The sequence below is a fragment of the Carettochelys insculpta genome, chromosome 9, assembly GCF_033958435.1.
Source record: "Carettochelys insculpta isolate YL-2023 chromosome 9, ASM3395843v1, whole genome shotgun sequence".
In the NCBI taxonomy this organism is placed as follows: domain Eukaryota; kingdom Metazoa; phylum Chordata; order Testudines; family Carettochelyidae; genus Carettochelys; species Carettochelys insculpta.
In genome coordinates, this window is record NC_134145.1 from 46,342,501 (window position 1) to 46,360,571 (window position 18,071).

At 47.0% G+C, this 18,071-nt stretch overlaps 1 protein-coding gene across 2 annotated transcripts in view; it reads right to left on the reverse strand.

Annotated features, from left to right (window-relative positions):
- NEK7 (NIMA related kinase 7) overlaps positions 1-17,767 on the reverse strand; it is a 121,887-nt gene extending 104,120 nt beyond the window's left edge. The window contains exons 1-3 of one of the 2 annotated variants that reach the window (XM_075003085.1): positions 17,575-17,767; positions 4,053-4,092; positions 72-153 (exon numbers count right to left, since the gene is read on the reverse strand). In XM_075003085.1, coding sequence (XP_074859186.1) covers positions 72-128 — 57 coding nt within the window. In that variant the 5' untranslated portion in view covers positions 129-153; positions 4,053-4,092; positions 17,575-17,767. The remainder of the gene's footprint in view (positions 1-71; positions 154-4,052; positions 4,093-17,574) is intronic. The other variant, XM_075003084.1, reaches the window with a different exon arrangement.
- Between the last annotated feature and the right edge of the window lie 304 nt (positions 17,768-18,071).

Here is an 18,071-nt window from a genome sequence, read left to right on the forward strand (position 1 = left end):
AAATGTGAAATTCAATGTATTTCCCAAAGCAGCATACATAGCTCCATTTTTTAACTTTCAAAATAAAGTACCTGCGGCTGAAACTGTGGAACGGGAGGCCCTTGCACAGCTTGTGACTGTTCGTCCATTGTATCAAACAGGGCTTTCTATGTTCTGCAAAAATAATATATGTATATTCATTAAATTGTAATTTAGTTAATATTTACGTACACTGTTAAACTTAATACTGCGCATTAATTAGAACAATGCAATTAGACTATTTTACTGAATTTCAGAACACCATTAATTCATTGTTAGAATCTTATTTTATATGCCTGACTTTGAAAACACTGAAGAACGTTAGCACTTTTTCCTACAAAAGTTTTTGTTTGAAATTAACATTTAAAATAACAAATCAGAAGAAATTCCATCTTGTATTCCTCAGCCTAATCCAATAAGTTATCAACAAGCTCTGAACCTGAGACAGGATGAGTCATACCGCAAACTTCTCTGGCTTGAGCTAAAATGAGAATATGTCTACACTAGGGTTAGTGCCAGCAACTACCACAACCCCTAGTGCCAGGAACTTGATGCAAATGAACAGTTTCAAAAAATGCAAAATGGCTGTTCATCAGCATATTTGAGTGGCTCATTTGCCTATTCACAGCAGAAAACAAGCAGTGAAGACGTGGCTCAGCCAGCAAAAACCCCCTTTGTCAGCAGCCCCTTACCCCTGAGTTTTCCAGGGATAAGGAGTTGCCAGCGAAGGGGGGTTTTCCGGCAGAACGCCTTCACTGCTTGTTTTCTGCCATGAATAGGCAAATGAGCCATTCAAATATGCAAATGAGTGGCCATTTTGCATTAAGCTGCCAGCACTAGGGGCGAGTGTAGCATTAGCCTAGAAGATTAGGTCGAATTTGTTCAGGTTGATATTTTACCACCTGATTTTGTAAAGTGAAGGTTGAACGTCCACACTGACACACGAAGTTGATGGAGTGTGTCCCCATTAGGGTGGGCAGCTTCGACTTTTCAATGTAATGCAATGGGGGTAACTATTTCCACAGATCCTTCCGCCACCTTGCTTTGTGGATTAAGCTCCCAGTGTCTGACTGGACAAAAAAGTGCTGTGGGTGCCCCTGAAAAGCAATAGCAAAAAGTGTTTTCATGCCTTTTTCACTAGTATCCATGCAGACACCATTGCAAGGCTCACATGGACCCCATACAGCCCAAGACTGTTGTGGCAAGTATTATGAGCATCTCGTGAATTGGGCTGTAGAATCTGCAGAGCCTAAGCAGCCTTAAGAGCAATCAAGGCTCTGGGAAAGAAATGGACATAGTTAACTGCCAAACACTGGTGAAGAGGAACGGGGAGATGCTGGCTGCACTCAATGCTTTGTACACAGCGGAGCATCAGTTGAAAGTGTCCATGTACACTCTGGGGACAGTGGTTGGGGACACCCCCCACCAGAATCCCATGCAAATTCTCATAGAAGCAGCATGCTTGTGCCAATGATCCAAAACATCCATTTGCTGCCTTTGTCTTCCGGTATACCTACCTGAGGCCCTTTATTTTCCCATGGTACTGCTGGACATCCCTGGTATATACTTTTTCCACCACGTCCTGTGAGATCTCTACATAGATGCCAACATTTCTTTTGCTGCTTCATAGTTCTGCCAGCACAGCTTCACCCCACCCCTTAAAGCAATAAGTTCCTGCATCTCCTGCACACTCTATGCTGGAGCTTGTCTGTGACCCTGGGAATTCATGGCCAGATGTGCTGCTGAGGTGTGCTGCCTGCTCCGCTCATCATGCAAGCCAAACAGGAAACGAAATTCAAACCTTCCAGGGTGGTTTCATTCACATCTGGAGAGCAGCGGAGCTGAATTTAGTGGCCAGAGTGGTCGCAATAGGGCACTGTGGGACACCGTCAGGAGGCGAAGAACATCAAATTTCACAACACTCTGTTTGCACTATGCTAAAATCGACCATGCAAAGTCAATTTTGCCTTTATTCCTCGTGAAAAGTAGAAGTACCAAAATTGACCTTAAAAGCCCTTTAAGTTGGTGGAATGGACCTGGTAGCATCAACTGATTGCTTAGAAAACTGACCTGAGTCAGCTAAATTCAACCTAACACCTTAGTGTAGGCCAAGTCTAAGTAGTTCCATTCGACTGGCACAACAATACCCAGTCATTTTCTGTTTGCATCAGCTACTAAAAGTAACAAGAAGGCTTCATATTGTTTTTGAAGATACAGACTAACTCAGCTACCCCTCGGATACTACTAAAAGGAGACATGATACCTACTTTGTCAGGTGGATTCACAAGTGCTTACTAGACAGAATACCTTGGCTCTGTGAAAAGGAGGTGGTGAAATGGCTAAAGTAGGACAGAATTAAGACTTCTGAATGCTATTTGTTGTTTACTTAATATGCACTCTCACAAACAAGGGTACATGGATTATACAAGTGTAAGGGACTAAGCACAACCTGCAGTCAAACACAGTAAATACAAATAAGTTTCTTTTCAGTTACAAGAAATAGCTCAAGATCAGTATTAACAGGGGTGTTTCCACTGACTTAAATGTGCTTTGGAACAGGGCCATTCAGTGTTATTTGAAATCGTAACAGCTAGGTAACGTGGATGGTGGCTCCTGTGGAAGCGTGGAGAGGAGCTGGCGGCTCCTCCGGGCTGCACCAGCGGTACCATGGGTGAGGGATGCAGAGAGCAGTGGGACAGGTGGGTGTTGGGGACTGCGGGAGAAGCTGTGGGTCGGGGGGTGTTGGGAGTGAGCCAGGATGGAACAGGCCATGGGGGTGGGACGTGAGCTGCGGCCAGAGTCGTTTCACTGAGCACAGCTAGAAGGACCACTGCATGGCCTAGAGGAGCAGCTGCCGGAGCTCCCACATACACATGGCAACTCTGATGGAGGAGGTGGTGGCTCCTCTGGGCTGCGCCAGAGGTACCTGGGGTGGGGGGAGGTGCAGGGAGTGGCGGGCCAGGGGCAGGGGTCTGGAATTGAGCCAGGTGGATGCTGGGAGTGGGCTGGGCTGAGGAGTGCAGAGGGAGCCGCGGATTGGGGGTATTGGGGTGGCAGGGGCTGCTGCCCAGCTGGAGCCACTTGGCCACATGCCACCAGAGCTGCTTCACCACACACAGCTGGAGGGGCCACCACCTGACCTGCCACCGGAGCCCACACATAAATGTGGCGGCTCCAGTGGAGGAGGTGGCAGCTCCTCCGGGCTGCACCACCAGTAACTGGGGGGGGGGGCGTGCGAGAGCAGTGGGACAGGGGGTTCAGGGACCGGGCCAGGTGGGTGTTGAGAGTGGGCTAGGCTGGGGGGTGGCATGGGTGTTTGGAGCAGGGGGAACTAAAAGCCATGGCTGGAAGCACTTAACCACATGGCTGCGGGTGCCCTGATGCATGGCTGGATCCGCTTCACTGCGCACAGCTGGAGGGTCCACCACACAGCCTGAAGGAGCTGCCACCTGAGCTCCCACATACATGTGGTGGCTCTGGTGGAGGTGGTGGCTTCTGCGGGCTGCACCAACAGTAAGTCCTTTAACTTATGTGGGGAGTGTGGGGAGCAGTGGGCCAAGCGGGTTCTGAGACCGGGTAGGGATGGGTGTTGGACCGGGCCGGGCCAGGGGTACAGGGGGAGCTGCAGGCCAGAGGCGTACTGGGAGCGAGCTGAGCCAAAGGACATGTGGGGGTGTGCAGGCCAGAGAGGACAGCAGGTGGTGGCAGGGAGGACTGGGCCGGCCCATGCTACACAATTGGGCCGGAGGTGGAGCCAAACTAGGCTCCAAAGATCTAGGTGCAGTGCAGGGATGTTAGGTCAAGGCCGCGGGCGGCGGGGGGAGCTCAGCAATCTGTCAAGCCAAGAGGGGTGGAGGGGCTGGGGCCAAGCAGGCTGGGCCATGGCACGAGGCCCAGAAAGTTGAGGTGCAGGATTCCTGGTGCATCTCCAGGTGGTAGATAGGAGGGGGACTCTCCTGAGAGGTTTCCTACAAATTAAGAGCACTTTATCGTGCAAATATGCAGCCACAGACCAGCAGAGGCAGCAACTTTACCAGGGTGTGAAGGGGCACTGGCTGGCATCCGTCGTCCCAACTAAAAAAAAAAAAAAAAAAAAACACAAGTTCTCAATGACAATCTTATGGCATGACGTATGCAGCCCACCATCTAATAAAGCTATTGCCCCCTCATTCTACATCACATCAGGGTCTGGGATACTTGGGTCCCTAAATTATTTTGGATAATCCAAATGGCGTGTGAACCATGATTTAGTCACCAGCATCCAAGGGCGCATGACTCTTTAAGTCACCCACAGGGAAAACAACCCTGTCAGAAAATTCTCTGCTACCTTGTGGGTAGGTTCAAGAGATCCAATGGCTCTGGGAGTAAACCCAGATGGAAAATCCGGGGTGGAGATCCTAAGGCGATTAGCAGAGAGGATTCGACAAGCCTACTTTCCAGCATCTCCTTGCAGTCACCTCAGTTCCAAACATACGGACTTATGTAATTCCTTTGGATTCAACTGGAGTGACTGAGAGGGGGACAGTGTCGCTTGGGCAATGCACTTGCTCCAAACGCTAGCCCAGGCAATGCAGCCTGTAAAAGGGTGCCAAAGGGAGAGCACACTCCATCCTTCCTGATAGAATGGGAACAACACAGAAAGTGGCAGTTAAGGGTTATAACTTCTCCTCAGCTGGAGAAGAGGAGGATGTCATGGGTCACTTTCGTTGGTGGGAGGATTCATCGCACCCTACTGGTCAGCTGCCACCCTGCCTCAATCCAGGCAGTCCCCAGTCAATAAGGAGCTGACCCGCCACATCTGCCTTCCTCTTTGGGTGCATGGGGATAGACCAAAATTCAAAAAGTAGATGTAAATGACGTACCCGCCATAAAACAAAATAATAAACCATCTTGCCTCCAGCTCAGTAGCTAGAATGTGCGGACCATGCATCCGGGACTTGAACCTGCCCATGATCTTATGAACACGGACTCAATACACCAAACAGCAGTCATAGATCAGCAGCTACACAAGCTGAACATCAACATCGCTGCTCCCGAGGCAACCAGGTTGGCAGATACTGGGTCAGTGAAAGAAACCAACTACGCTTTCTTCTAGAAGGGCGTAAGTTCAGACGAACACCGCCTCTAAGGAGTTGGACTTGCTGTTCGGAACAATCTGCTGAAATCTACCAATACACCCACAGCTGAATCAGAACGCATTATATCCTTGAAGCTCTGCACCAAGTCAAGATATGCCAACATCATCAGTGCTTATGCACCCACATTGGCGCCATGCACGGAAGACAAGCACGGCTTTCGTTATAATCTTCAGAAAGCTATCGACTCCTTTCCAACTGGCGAACAATTGTACATCCTTGGCGACTTCAGTGCAACAGCTGGACGCGACCATCAGTCCTGGCCCGTCTTTCTCGGTCATCATGGTATTGGGAAAATGAATGACAATGATCAAATGCCTCTCAAAATTCAGCGCTCAGAATCAGTTTTGCATCACTAATACTTTCTTTAACTTGAAAGAGTGTCACAAGGTTTCCTGGTGCCACCCCAGATCCGGTCAGTGGCATCAACTTGACCTTGTACTGGTACTCAGGAAACATCTCAACACTGTCAAATTTACATGGACATACCAAAGCACAGATTGCAACAGTGATCACTCCTTGATCATCAGCACAGTGAAAATTGTCCCAAAGAAACTCTATGTGACACAGGAATGCAGTAAGCTAAAGATCAATAACCTCAATACCAGAGATGAGCCAAAATGTTCTATCTTTGCAGGTGATCTCACTCCCAAAATGGAACACAAACCGAACCAACCGTTGATGAAACATGGTCCATGCTGAGAGATGCAATATACGAATGTGCCAAATCTGCCTTTGGAACACGTAAATTCTCCAACAAAGACTCAATCAAAGAAAATGCTGACATTCTTAGGCTTCTTCTTGAAAAATACAAGGCACATCCGAATAACAAAGAACCCATCTCAAATCACAAGAGATCAACTTCAACATGCAAGATCTGCTCTTCAAAGAGAATCCAAGGAGATATGCAAACAAGTATTGGGCGGATCTATATTCTAATATTCAAAAGGTGTCTCATTTGGGCAACCTGAAAACTACGTATGATGGACTGAAGAAAACTATGTATGACGGACCAAACATTATCAAAGTCACACCACTAAAGCAGTTAAACAGGCAGGTGATCACAAACAAAAAGCTGCAGATGTCCAGATGGGTGGAACACTACTGAAGTTTTTATTCCTACGAGCGTACAATACAACCTGAACCTGACAACCTCATCCCAACCCTTCCAAAAACGCCTGAGCTAGATACAGAGCTGACAGATTAGGAACTTTTTCAAGCTCTTGATGTTCTCTCCAATGGAAAAGCACCAGAAAATGACAGAATCCCAGTTGAATTCCTGAAGGCAAACAAGGCTGTGTTCTTCCCCTTCTTCTATGATTAACTCCTAATATGTTGGAGCGCAGGAGATGTCCCATATGACATGAAGGATACAAACACCATCACTTTTTATAAAAACAAAGGTGACTGCAACAACTACAGATGAAGCTCATTACTGAGCACCACAGGAAAACCATTTCCCCGTGTCATTCTCAAATGCCTAAAAAAACTCACAGATTGAGTCTATCCAGAAACATAATGTGGCTTCAGGGCTGGCAGGTAAAACAACAGACATGATTTTCTCACTTCGACAACTACAGGAAAAATGCAGAGAACAAGCAAAGCCATTATTCATACCATTTGTGGACTTAAAAGGTGTTTGACAAACTTAGCAGATCAGAACTATACAGAGTATTAACCAAGATTGGCTGCCCAACAACCCTACTCAAGCTCATAACATCCTTTCACGAAAACATGAAATCAACAGTGCAATATGACGGATCTACATTGGAACCATTTGCAGTGAACAGTGGAGTCAAACAAGGGTGTGCTGTTGCCCCTGCCCTCTTCGGCATATTCTTCTCAGTTCTACTAAATTGTGAATTTCAAAACTCACACAGCAATGTATTTCTCCATACAAGATTAGATGGCTCTCTACAACCTGGCAAGACTCACGGCCATAACTAAGGTCAAGAAAGTCCTCATTAGGGAACTTCTCTTTGCAGATGATGCAGCTCGTCACTCATAATGAAGACACGCTACGGTCACTGATGGATTCTCTGTTCAGAGCCTGCAAGTTATTTTCCCTTGACATAAGCATGAAGAAAACTGTTGTATTCACTCAAGTCATACCTCAGCAACCCAATGTCATTCTGGATAACAGCCCATTAGACGTGGTTCAACAATTCTGTTACCTTGGATGTACTGTCACCAAAAACCTATTCATGGATGAAGAGCTGCACATCAGAGTCAGTAAGGCAGCTATGATTTTTGGCAGATTTACAAAACATGCATGGAATCCTAAACTGACAGTGAAAACAAAGATACTAATCTACCAGGCACGTGTATTGAGTATCCTGCTATATAGTTCTGAGGCCTGGACCACCTACATGAACCTGGAGAAAAAACTGAACAGCTTCCATCTTCTCTGCTTTCGCAGAATTACGAATATCAAATGGCAGGATAAAGTTTCAAATGCAGATGTCCTGTTAAGATCTAGCATACCCAGTGTCGTGGTGATCCTCAACAGCTCTACACTACATTTGCTTGGTTATGTGAGACGAATGGGTGACAAACGCCTTCCCAAATAAATCCTCTTTGGTAAGCTGTCATGTGGGTTGAGAACAAGAGAAAGACCAAAGCTAAGATTCAAGGATGCATGCAAAAATGCCATGAAAACGTTCAACATTGATCGAAAATCCTGGGAATCTATATCATCAGACCGAAATACCTGGCGATGACTGCTACGACAGGGCACATCATCTTTTGATGGTATATGTGCAAGCCATGCAAAAGAACTAGTCTAAATCGGAAAAGCTCTCAGACTCAAGAACTCGGAAATAGACTGACATGCAGTTATTGCAATCGACCATGCAAATCTAATATCTGACGGCTAAGCCATGAGAGAAGCTGCAGACTCAAACACGGCCCGTAGATGCTCACCGCCACAGCTAACCACCATCTCTAGATATGAAAAGGGGCCATATAACATTCACTCATTTCTGAATTTCACAGAAGTAGCCCATTTAGAAACACTCCGGTCAAACAGGTATTATTCACTATTCTAATATACTGTTGGCCTAAGAGTAAGACTCAGCTTTGCCACATTAGGGGACTCTATTTCATTCTCAGCTATGCAACCTCTCTAAGCGTGTTACCAAATCTGTAAATACAAAGAAGAATGCTTGCCTGCATCCTAACATAAGCGTACGAGATCTTTACTAGTCTGGCTTGCCCCTTTGTGGCAACTACAGCCGAAGTACCTATTTGCACACGTAGAATTGGTTGTTTCTGATATGTAAGCCAACATATATCCTGTTTGTTTTTCCATCGAATTTTACTTTGTCCCATATACAAACAGTACATCAGTCTTTCTTAGAAGCACCAATTACATCTATATCCCTTCTGTATACACAACATTTTGGGCAAGCACACTGTTAGACCTAACTTGTATGTTCTGCCTTGATGCTCTATGGAAAGGTTACTAATCTGCACGTACCTTGAGATTTCTGTAGTTGCTTAACCGACTCATAGCCACATATAACTGGTGCAGGTAAACATATTGGTAGGGGAGGGAGCACACAGGCATAGCGGGAAGAAGGGAAAGGGGGAGGGGCTACGGACACCACAGTTGGGGGTGAGCCCACACAGAGAAAGGATGGCAGTGAGCTGGGGGAGGCAGGCTGCAGTTGGGAGGAGAAGTGGAAGGTGGATGAGATGGGCTGGCAGCAAGCCACAGGGGGCCACAGTCAAGGGGGAGTGCGTGGTGACAGGCTGGCAGCGAGCCAGGGGGGCTGTGGGAGGGGCTGGGGCCAGGGTGAGGGAACACAGAGGTGTAGTGGGAAGAGTGGAAAGCAGGAGGGGCTGCGGGGGCCATGGGAATGTTCATGACTACATTGGGACAGACGGATGGACGCCTCTTCCTTTTTTCTTAACAGTATAGGAGATGAACAGTGCAATAGCACACAACTGTTAACAATCAAGGATAAGGAGAAGATTTTACAACTCAGTGGCTACGTCTACACGTGAAGCCTACATCGAAGTAGCTTATTTCGATGTAGCAACATCGGAATAACGTCTACACGTCCTCCAGGGCTGGCAACATCGATGTTCAACTTCGACGTTGCGCAGCACATCGAAATAGGCGCTGCAAGGGAACGTCTACACGCCAAAGTAGCACACATCAAAATAAGGGTGCCAGGCACAGCTGCAGACAAGGTCACAGGGTGGACTCAACAGCAAGCTGCTCCCTTAAAGGGCCCCTCCCAGACACAGTTGCACTAAACAACATAAGATCCACAGAGCCGACAACTGGTTGCAGACCCTGTGCCTGCAGCATGGATCCCCAGCTGCAGCAGCAGCAGCCAGAAGCCCTGGGCTAAGGGCTGCTGCACAGGGTGACCACAGAGCCCCGCAGGGGCTGGAGAGAGAGCGTCTCTCAACCCCTCAGCTGATGGCCGCCATGGCAGACCCCGCTATTTCGAAGTTGTGGGACATGCAATGACTACACGGTCCCTACTTCGACATTGAACGTCGAAGTAGGGCGCTATCCCCATCTCCTGATGAGGATAGCGACTTCGACATCTCGCCGCCTAACGTCGAAGTTAACTTCGAAATAGCGCCTGACGCGTGTAGCCGTGACGGGCGCTATTTCGAAGTTAGTGCCGCTACTTCGAAGTAGCGTGCACGTGTAGACACGGCTAGTGTGTCCTGGTTGCCAGCTGAATGCACCCTTACCAAGGCAAAATGGTATTTCATTAAAGGAAGCATCTGTTTTGCTTACAAGCCATCTGGAGCTCTATCTGTACAATCCAGAGAGTTCATTAGGACCTGGAGTATATACAACGTAGTAGGAACATTAAGATAGGAGGCGAACATGTTCTAGGGCAGGGGGATCTGCAACTCAAATAGCAGAGAGAGTCATTTTTTCAGATTCAATTACGAAATCAATACTTCAAGGGCCACAATGTATATGAAGACAACAGTCCTTAATAGATAAACCCTATTTTAAGAACAGCACACACAGTGATTTACACCAGTTAGAAAGGTTAAGTTCTTTCACCCCTGCACTGGAGAGCAAATGAAGACAAGGAAAACACTGCACCTGGGGATAAGCTCTTAAGCTGGAAGGAGCACTATTCACATCAACTCTCTACAACCCGCCCCATCCCCAGCTTAACCCCTCTCAACCCCAAATCTGCCCCCCATCCCCAGGATTAACCCGCCTCAGTCCCAAACCAATCCCCAGGACTAACCCATCCATGGAGCTAGCTGGGGAGCCTATGCCCAACAGCTATGTGCACCCAGTGGAAAGAAGGCTAGTGTGCACGTTTTTCACTGGCAGGGGTGAGCGAAGCCACAACCACCAGTGGGGGGTGGCTGCTCAGGTAGCAGGGCAAGTGAGGGGCTCTCTGCAGCTCGCTGTCCTGCCACCACTGAAATAATGGAACTAAATTCAGTTGGTTTAAAGGCCACATCCCTCCCACCGCCCTGCCAGCCATTAAACCAATTAAATTTAGCTCTACTGTTTCATTGGCAACAGGGCAGGGAGCCACAGAGGTGTCAGAGGCAGAAGCATCCAGAGCCGCAAATGACTCCTTCCAGAGCTGTATGCAGCTCCAGATCCACGTTGCTGACCCCAGTTCTAGGGTATGTCTACACTTTCTGGGCATTTGACACACCAGGATCTATCTTCCAGAGGTCGATTTTGCTGCATGTGTGAAGATGCAGCAAAATCACTCTCGCTGGGCTTGGCCGTTGACCCTGCTATGCCATGCTATTGCATGTAGTAAGGGACATCGGCGCAAGCCCAAGAGCCACAATCTACACTAGGGCAGAAAGTCCATTCTAGCTATGCTAATGGCATAGCTAGAATTGCACATCTGGGATCAACTTTATTCCCTTGCGTAGACCAGGCCGTAATGTTTACTTTAACCTATGCTTTCACCCATTTCTGCATCTTACCACCTCAAACCTTGGGTCTTTTTCTAAATAGGGTACACACCCAGAACTCTGTTTTCAATAACCATAACACCACATAGCAAAAATAAACAAACGAAAACAAACTCCTCTAAGAGAAATTAGAGAAAGAAAAAGGTACATCAGATGACAAATGCTAGAACTTTTATTAACTTCTCGAAAGCGCTCAGATACCCCAGAAGAAAAATGCAGAATGAGAATCTGAACACAACAGCATCCAGTGCATTTTTCTACTACTACTACTGCATCCTCTCTCATTTTTGTATGAATTTCAACTTTCTAGTACAGGTTGAACCTCTCTAATCCAGAACATTTTCACCCAGCAACATCTGTAATCTGGCATGATTTTAGTTAGCCGGACGATCATTTACCATGGGCCTGGCCAAGTTTCCCGTGGTCTCATAAAGTTTGTTTACGGCCACCAGTCCTGGTTCTCAGTGCTCTGTGCTATGATTTAGCTGTAATTTGCTCCTAAATGTCTTCTAAGAGCCCAGTAAGCAGTGAAAGTGTTAGTAATGTGCTAGACTATACTGACCTCCCGTGGTCTGGCAAATTCTCTCATCCACCACCACTCAGGTCCCAACGGTGACAGATAAGAGAGGTTCAACCTGTATAATGGTCCACTGCAGTCATTTGTACAGGAACCAATAAAACCAAGTATTTAAAAGAAAATCAACACTCTTATGTTCTTCATTAAAAACAGATACTTTATGAGGAATAAGCTACTTTGGAAAAACTGGGAACTGTAGTTTGAAAATTCATTACCTGAACTCAAAAACAGTTTAATTTTTTTTTCTATCAAGTATCAAAGTTTTCTGAAGCATCCAACTGAAATACCTGCAAACACTGAAAGATACAAAAGCAAACATCCCATAGGGAAGGAAAAATTTAGATCTTACTACAAGCATCTCAATGACAGACAAATGTACGCACGCACCTCAGGCCACGAACAGAATAAATATGTAATTTAATTCAATGGATTGAAAACAATTCAAACTATTATATGTTAAGACATTTTTTTTGTTTTTTTTTTTTCAATACAGATAAGGTTATCACCACAGTTACGTGCATGTTCCTGAATGCCAAATAAAGTGAAGTTAGCCTTCAACACTCAGGGCTTGTCTACACTTGCAGGGTTTTTTGGGAAACAAACCCTTTCTTCAAAAAAACAAACACGGAGCGTTCATACTACCATGCCCAAGATGTTGAGATAAGAGGGGTTTTCCCTCAAAATAACAGCTCCAGCTCTGCAAATAACTTTCATCAATCCCCTCTCCCTTTCAAGATCAAAAAATGAATGCATGTGAACAAAGCACAGCTATTATCAGCTGACGTGAATGCTCCTTTGCAATGCTGAGGCTGTGAACCATGGCTGTAAATGTGAATGTTCCATTTCAGAATGCTGTGGTTGTGTGAACATGGTTTTTCAACTGTACTTATTTTGATCCTGGGACATCAAAAAAAGAATCTTTGGGGGTGGGGGGGAGGAAAAAAAAACAAGCAGGGCAGACACAGCAGTAAGTAGTAAAAGCTGCTGATGTAACAAAATTAAGTAAAATCCAGTCCCTTTGTAAACCAGAGATTGTCATAGCATTATCTTCTGAATTACAGTGTTCTTACTTCCCTTACATAACTGTACATGTGCTCTTTAAACCGTGTTAAATAATGGCACTTAAAATAATTAAGTTTTTAGCTACAAAATTGTGATATTATTGAAATAAGTTATGTTTCATTTAATATGTATCAAAGAAAGCTTATCTTCATGACAGAAATAATTCATGTCTTGTCTAAACACAGATCTCTTCTCAATTCTAAAACACCCTGTAATCTAAACAAAAAGTCATTCTTAGTGTCTTAGTCCTGCTATGACTCGTACTATCTCCACACTTACCCCTAAAGTTAAGCTCAACAGAGCCAGAATCGTGTCAGCTCAATCATTCTGCTGCCTGTATATGATCAGTGTCATGTTACAACAGATGTGGAAATCAGTCCTCCAAAGACTGTCGACAATGTCCCAGCCTATGCAAGAGTGGCTTCTTTGGCCACCCAATTCCACTGGCCAAGGGTCAACCTACTTGTACTCATTTGCCAGCAGGTACATCCGACTTCTGGCTGCATGCTACTTTCAAGGTGACCAACTTCCTTCAGCTACTGATTCACAAAGTGATTACTGACCCTTGTATCTCCAGGTCACTGATCTATTAGTGAATTCCATACTCAAGAAACAGTTCCCAAGTAGCCCTAGGTCCTGGAGGGATTTGGGGATAAACTGCAAATAATCACAGGACCTTCCCTAGGAGGACAGTAGTACTTATAAGAGTTTCTTACCTTAATTGGCTGAATCCCACAAGATACCTGAGAGCACTTTAAAATCATGCACAACACGTATCTGCTTGAAGTAGTATTATACTCTGGGATGCATATTTTCAAAACACAACTGCACACAAGTTGGGTGCTAATAGCTCCCCATTAGACTCTGACAAAGGCTCACATCCCCCTCTCTGATCTGACTTGTTTTTTCCTCTTTTGATACGTACTGTTGATACTGGGCCATTTCCACCTTGCTGACAATAGACCTTGTCAGCTCTGGCCTTCCCTCTTACTGGGACCCCACTCTTTAAATACCCATGTGAAACCACCCCTTCACTCATGCATCTGATGAAGCAGGTCTTTGCCCACAAAAGCTTATGCTCCAAAATATCTGTTAGTCTATAAGGTGCTACAAGACTTCTTGTTGTTCTCAAAGGTACAGACTAACACGGCTACCTCTCATATTGTTCACACGACTGACTATAGCACTAGCATGGATTGACTACAGGATGTTGTAACAACTCCACCATCGACGTGTCTATGTGCACAGTACTTTTAGTGAAGATGTAGTGCAGATCTAGTGTGCAGCACATCTAGTGAAGATGCTCTTAGCCGAAGGAAGAGACCTCTGCCATGGCATAATAAAGGCAAATGGCAAAAGCTACATCAACAGGAGAGCGTATGTTGGTGGGAGAGCTTACATCATTCAGGGAGAAGTTTATTTACAGCCTCAGCAACACAACTTATTTTTCCATAGACAAAGCCTAAGTGTGTATGGATACCAACTGTGAGCCCCCTGTCTCATTAGCTACAAGTGAAATAAATGTATTAAGTACAATAAAAACAGTTCTTCAGATAAAAAACCAGGCCTCCTCTACGTATCATGAAAAAACAAGAAGAACACAACTTATTTGTAAAGTCCTCTGCAAGTCTGCACTGTTTCTTTCTTTCAAGACACCACATAGAAAAGGTAGACAAACTATTTAAGTTTTGTTATTCACAAACTAGTCTCACTGCTTTCTACTCTACTTTCTCCATTTCTAAGAAAGCAAAACATGAATACTTCATATGGACATTTCTTGCAGGGTAATAATATTGAATTGCATTCTACATAGCCTCAAGATGAATCTATACTTAAAGTTGTCCTTTGCCTTCATTTACAGATCTTGGAATCACAACTGTTATTTTACTCATATGCACTGTCGTAAGTTTTACACCTTCATATACCATGACCATTATCTAAGTGTTAGTTGCACAAGGCCAGTTGACATTGAGGGCTTGTCTACACATAATGAAACATTGATGGCCCAAAGATCAATTCCACGTATCTAGTACAGACGCACTAGGTCAACCACTTGTTGCTCCCCCCTTGACCCCAGTCTTCCATGAAGTTACAAGGAGGAAGGGAAATCAACAAGAGAATTTCTCCCATCAGCCTCCCACTGTGGAGATACTGCAGAAATTTGGCTTAAGGTATGCTGACTGCAGCTACATTATCCACATAGCTGGAGCTGTGTATCTTAAGTTGACTATCTCTCTAAGTGTAAACCTGCCCCGAGTTACCCAAAGATTCTGAATGTATGGGCTGATGTAAAATCTGTATCTATAGTTTATCAAATAATGATTTATTAAAAACCCTAATGTTTCTTATATAAAAGAAAGTTATTTGAAACCAGTATTTCTTATCTTGCTTGAACAGCTGTGCCATCCTTAGCAAGTTAGAAAAAAGTTAGAAAACAGCCAATCACCTGAAGAAGTAAACTCAGCACTCAGCTGGCATAAGAACACAAAGGTTTTCAGTTTATGAAGAAGAAATAAGTGCCAGATTGATTTAAGAATCAGATACATGGCACTAGCGTGAATGTTTATCCTTTTCCAAAGCATCACACAGAGAACCAAAAAGCATTTCTACTGTAACACTGTGGTGCTTCAAAATCTTCCCTTTGGCTCTGTGGAGCTCCAAAGCTTGTCACTTTCAATTCGGAAAAGCAGCTCTGGGGAACTGCAGAGCTCAGGTAACACCTAACCCACTTTGTCTCTCTCATACACAGGGGACAATAGTCACATCACCACTGCAAAATAAAATCACTAGAGATTCAGCATTTTAAGAAGTTTAGAACCTAAGATCAGTATTATAATCCTTGCATGGTGTCAAGTATCGGAGGGGTAGCCGTGTTAGTCTGGATCTGTAACAGCAACGAAGGGTCCCGTGGCACCTTATAGACTAACAGAAAAGTTTTGAGCTCATGCTCAAAATTTTTCTGTTACTCTATAAGGTGCCACAGAACCCTTCGTTGCTATTATAATCCTAGCATTCAACTGGGCCATGATTTTTTCTTTTAAAATTTAGTTCTACAATTTGAATTCCTCATATTTAAGTAAACTTGATGATTACATGTACTGCAAAAAAGGACTCAAATCTCACATATATAATTATTTTCATTTAAAAGGACGGCTGCAATGCTCCCAATACAAGAGATATATGTTTTATTATGATTTCTGTTGTAACCCTAACAGGTATACACACAGAAAAACTTCAATGCAAGCTAGCCAGTACCGACAAAATCTAATCAACTATAAAATAGGGTTACCATATAAAAAAATAGGACACCTCTGAGAAGGAGTGTATCTGTATCAGTATCTACCAACCCATGTTGTGTTAATGTATTACAGTATATAGAATACTAAACACTATTATTACTCACTAGACTGCTTTTTTTCTGTGGTGCCCTTTGGTATGAATTTCTGGAAGTTACTTCATTAAATCTCATACAATACTAGAGCATCCCTTCAGTATGGAAAAAATTATCAGATGTGCCATAAAAAGTATCATAAGACAAATAAAAGCATATAAAATGCCATTTTTGAAAGGGAAGACGTTTCAGTTTTGGATTTAACTTTAAGAATAACAGGAAAAACATGCGGTTAAGAGAATGAAGATAGCCTACAAAGGCCGTGATCCTAGACTGTGGCTGCCTAGACTGCAGAGAACTATCAGCAAAAGATATGCACATTGCACAACTCACTGGCCCATCTTTTGCCGACAGTTGGGTTGGGAGAGGCTTTTCCGACATCCGGCCCATCCACAAAGGACCAAATGTCAGAAAAAAGCCCTCAGTTGAGACACCCCTTCTTCCTCGTGAAAAGAGGTGTACAGCCATGCCGACAGAACGCTCCAAACGGGGCGGGGGAGGACCTCTGCCGACAGCTCTGCAGGCTAGACGAACGCAGAAGTGTGGCGGACAGCAGCCTGCAGTCTAGACCCGGCCCGTGTGACTACGTGCTTCGCCGCCCTGTAAGAAACGCGTGTAAAAACGTCTGGCTGCGCAGATCCGCAGCGCGACCCACTCTCGGGCGGTAAAAAGAGGCGCAGCAGGCGTCCTCCGCAGCCTGGCCACTTACAAACCTTTCGCGACGCCTCCTGTGCTGGGGGGCAGCGCTGCCCCGCCGCGCCCACCCAGACAGGTCTGGTCACACAGGGCCGCCAGGCCAGGCCAGGCCAACTTCCAAACGGGCTCCGAGGCACAACCCAAGCAATGGAATGTCTCGGCGTCAAAGCCTCTGAGGCCTGAGCCGCCGCCGCTCTCCCCGCGGAGCCTTCCTCCCGCTCGGCAAGGACGGCGCACGCCCGCCTCGAGAGCCCGGAGTGCCGGGGAGGGAGCCCCCTCACAGAGCGCTTCGGGCTGGGCCTTACACCCCCGGCTCCCAGCGCGAGCCCCGACCGGGCCGCTGCCGCCGCTTCTGCGGTCAAGGGCACGTGCAGGTTGTGCCCAGAGTGGGGCAGGGTCTGGGCAGAGCCGCCAGGTGGGGCAGCAGACATGGGCTCAGCACCCCCGGCAGTGAGCACGTGTCCCCCCCCGCCGCGGAGTTTCACTCTACGGGCGCCAAGACACGGGCGCCCCTCCCTCGCCGGACTCCACCCCCGGCCTCGGGCGGAGCGGCAGCAGCTGCAGCCAATGGAAGCCGCATCTCTGGCGCTGGCAGCCAATGGGGCCAGGCGTGGGGTGGGATCACCCACCCGGCGCGGCTCCTCAGCGTGAGGAAGCTGCCTGCCCGCCCGCCCGCCGGCCTGCAAGGGACTTTCGTGTTACGGCCCCAGCTGCCCATAGCGGCGGCCCCGGCGCTGCGGCCCCTTCCTTCCCCCGCGCCTCACCAGACAGGCCGCGGCCCTTTCCTCTTCGCGCCGGGGCCGGCCTCGGCCGAGAGATCCGCGCCCGGCAGCCGAGTCAAAACCGGACGTTCCGCGCGGGCGCAGGGCCCGCGGTGGGCGCAGCGAGCGGCCGCGGCGCTAACAGGCCAGCCTCCCGCTCCTGCCGCCGCCGCTGCTGCCGCCAGGACTGTAAACATCCCGGCATCCCCGAGGGGAGAGAGGCGGGGCCGGCTCCGGGCTCCTCCTCAGCGCGGGCCCCCACCCCGTCTTCCTGCGCTGGCTGTCCGCAGGCCGGGCGCCGCCTCGCCTCGTCGCGCCGCCTGCCCCGGGGAGCAGCTGGGGCCGGGCGGGAGGAGGCGGCCGGGCTTTGGCTTGGCGGGCAGAGCCCGCGGCGGGGTTGCGGAGTTTGCGCCCGTCTCTGCGGACTGGGGAGCTGTGGCCTGGCCCGTGTCCTGTTCAGGCAACGGGTACGGCTGCTGCGCTGCTTTGAAGGGGCGGGA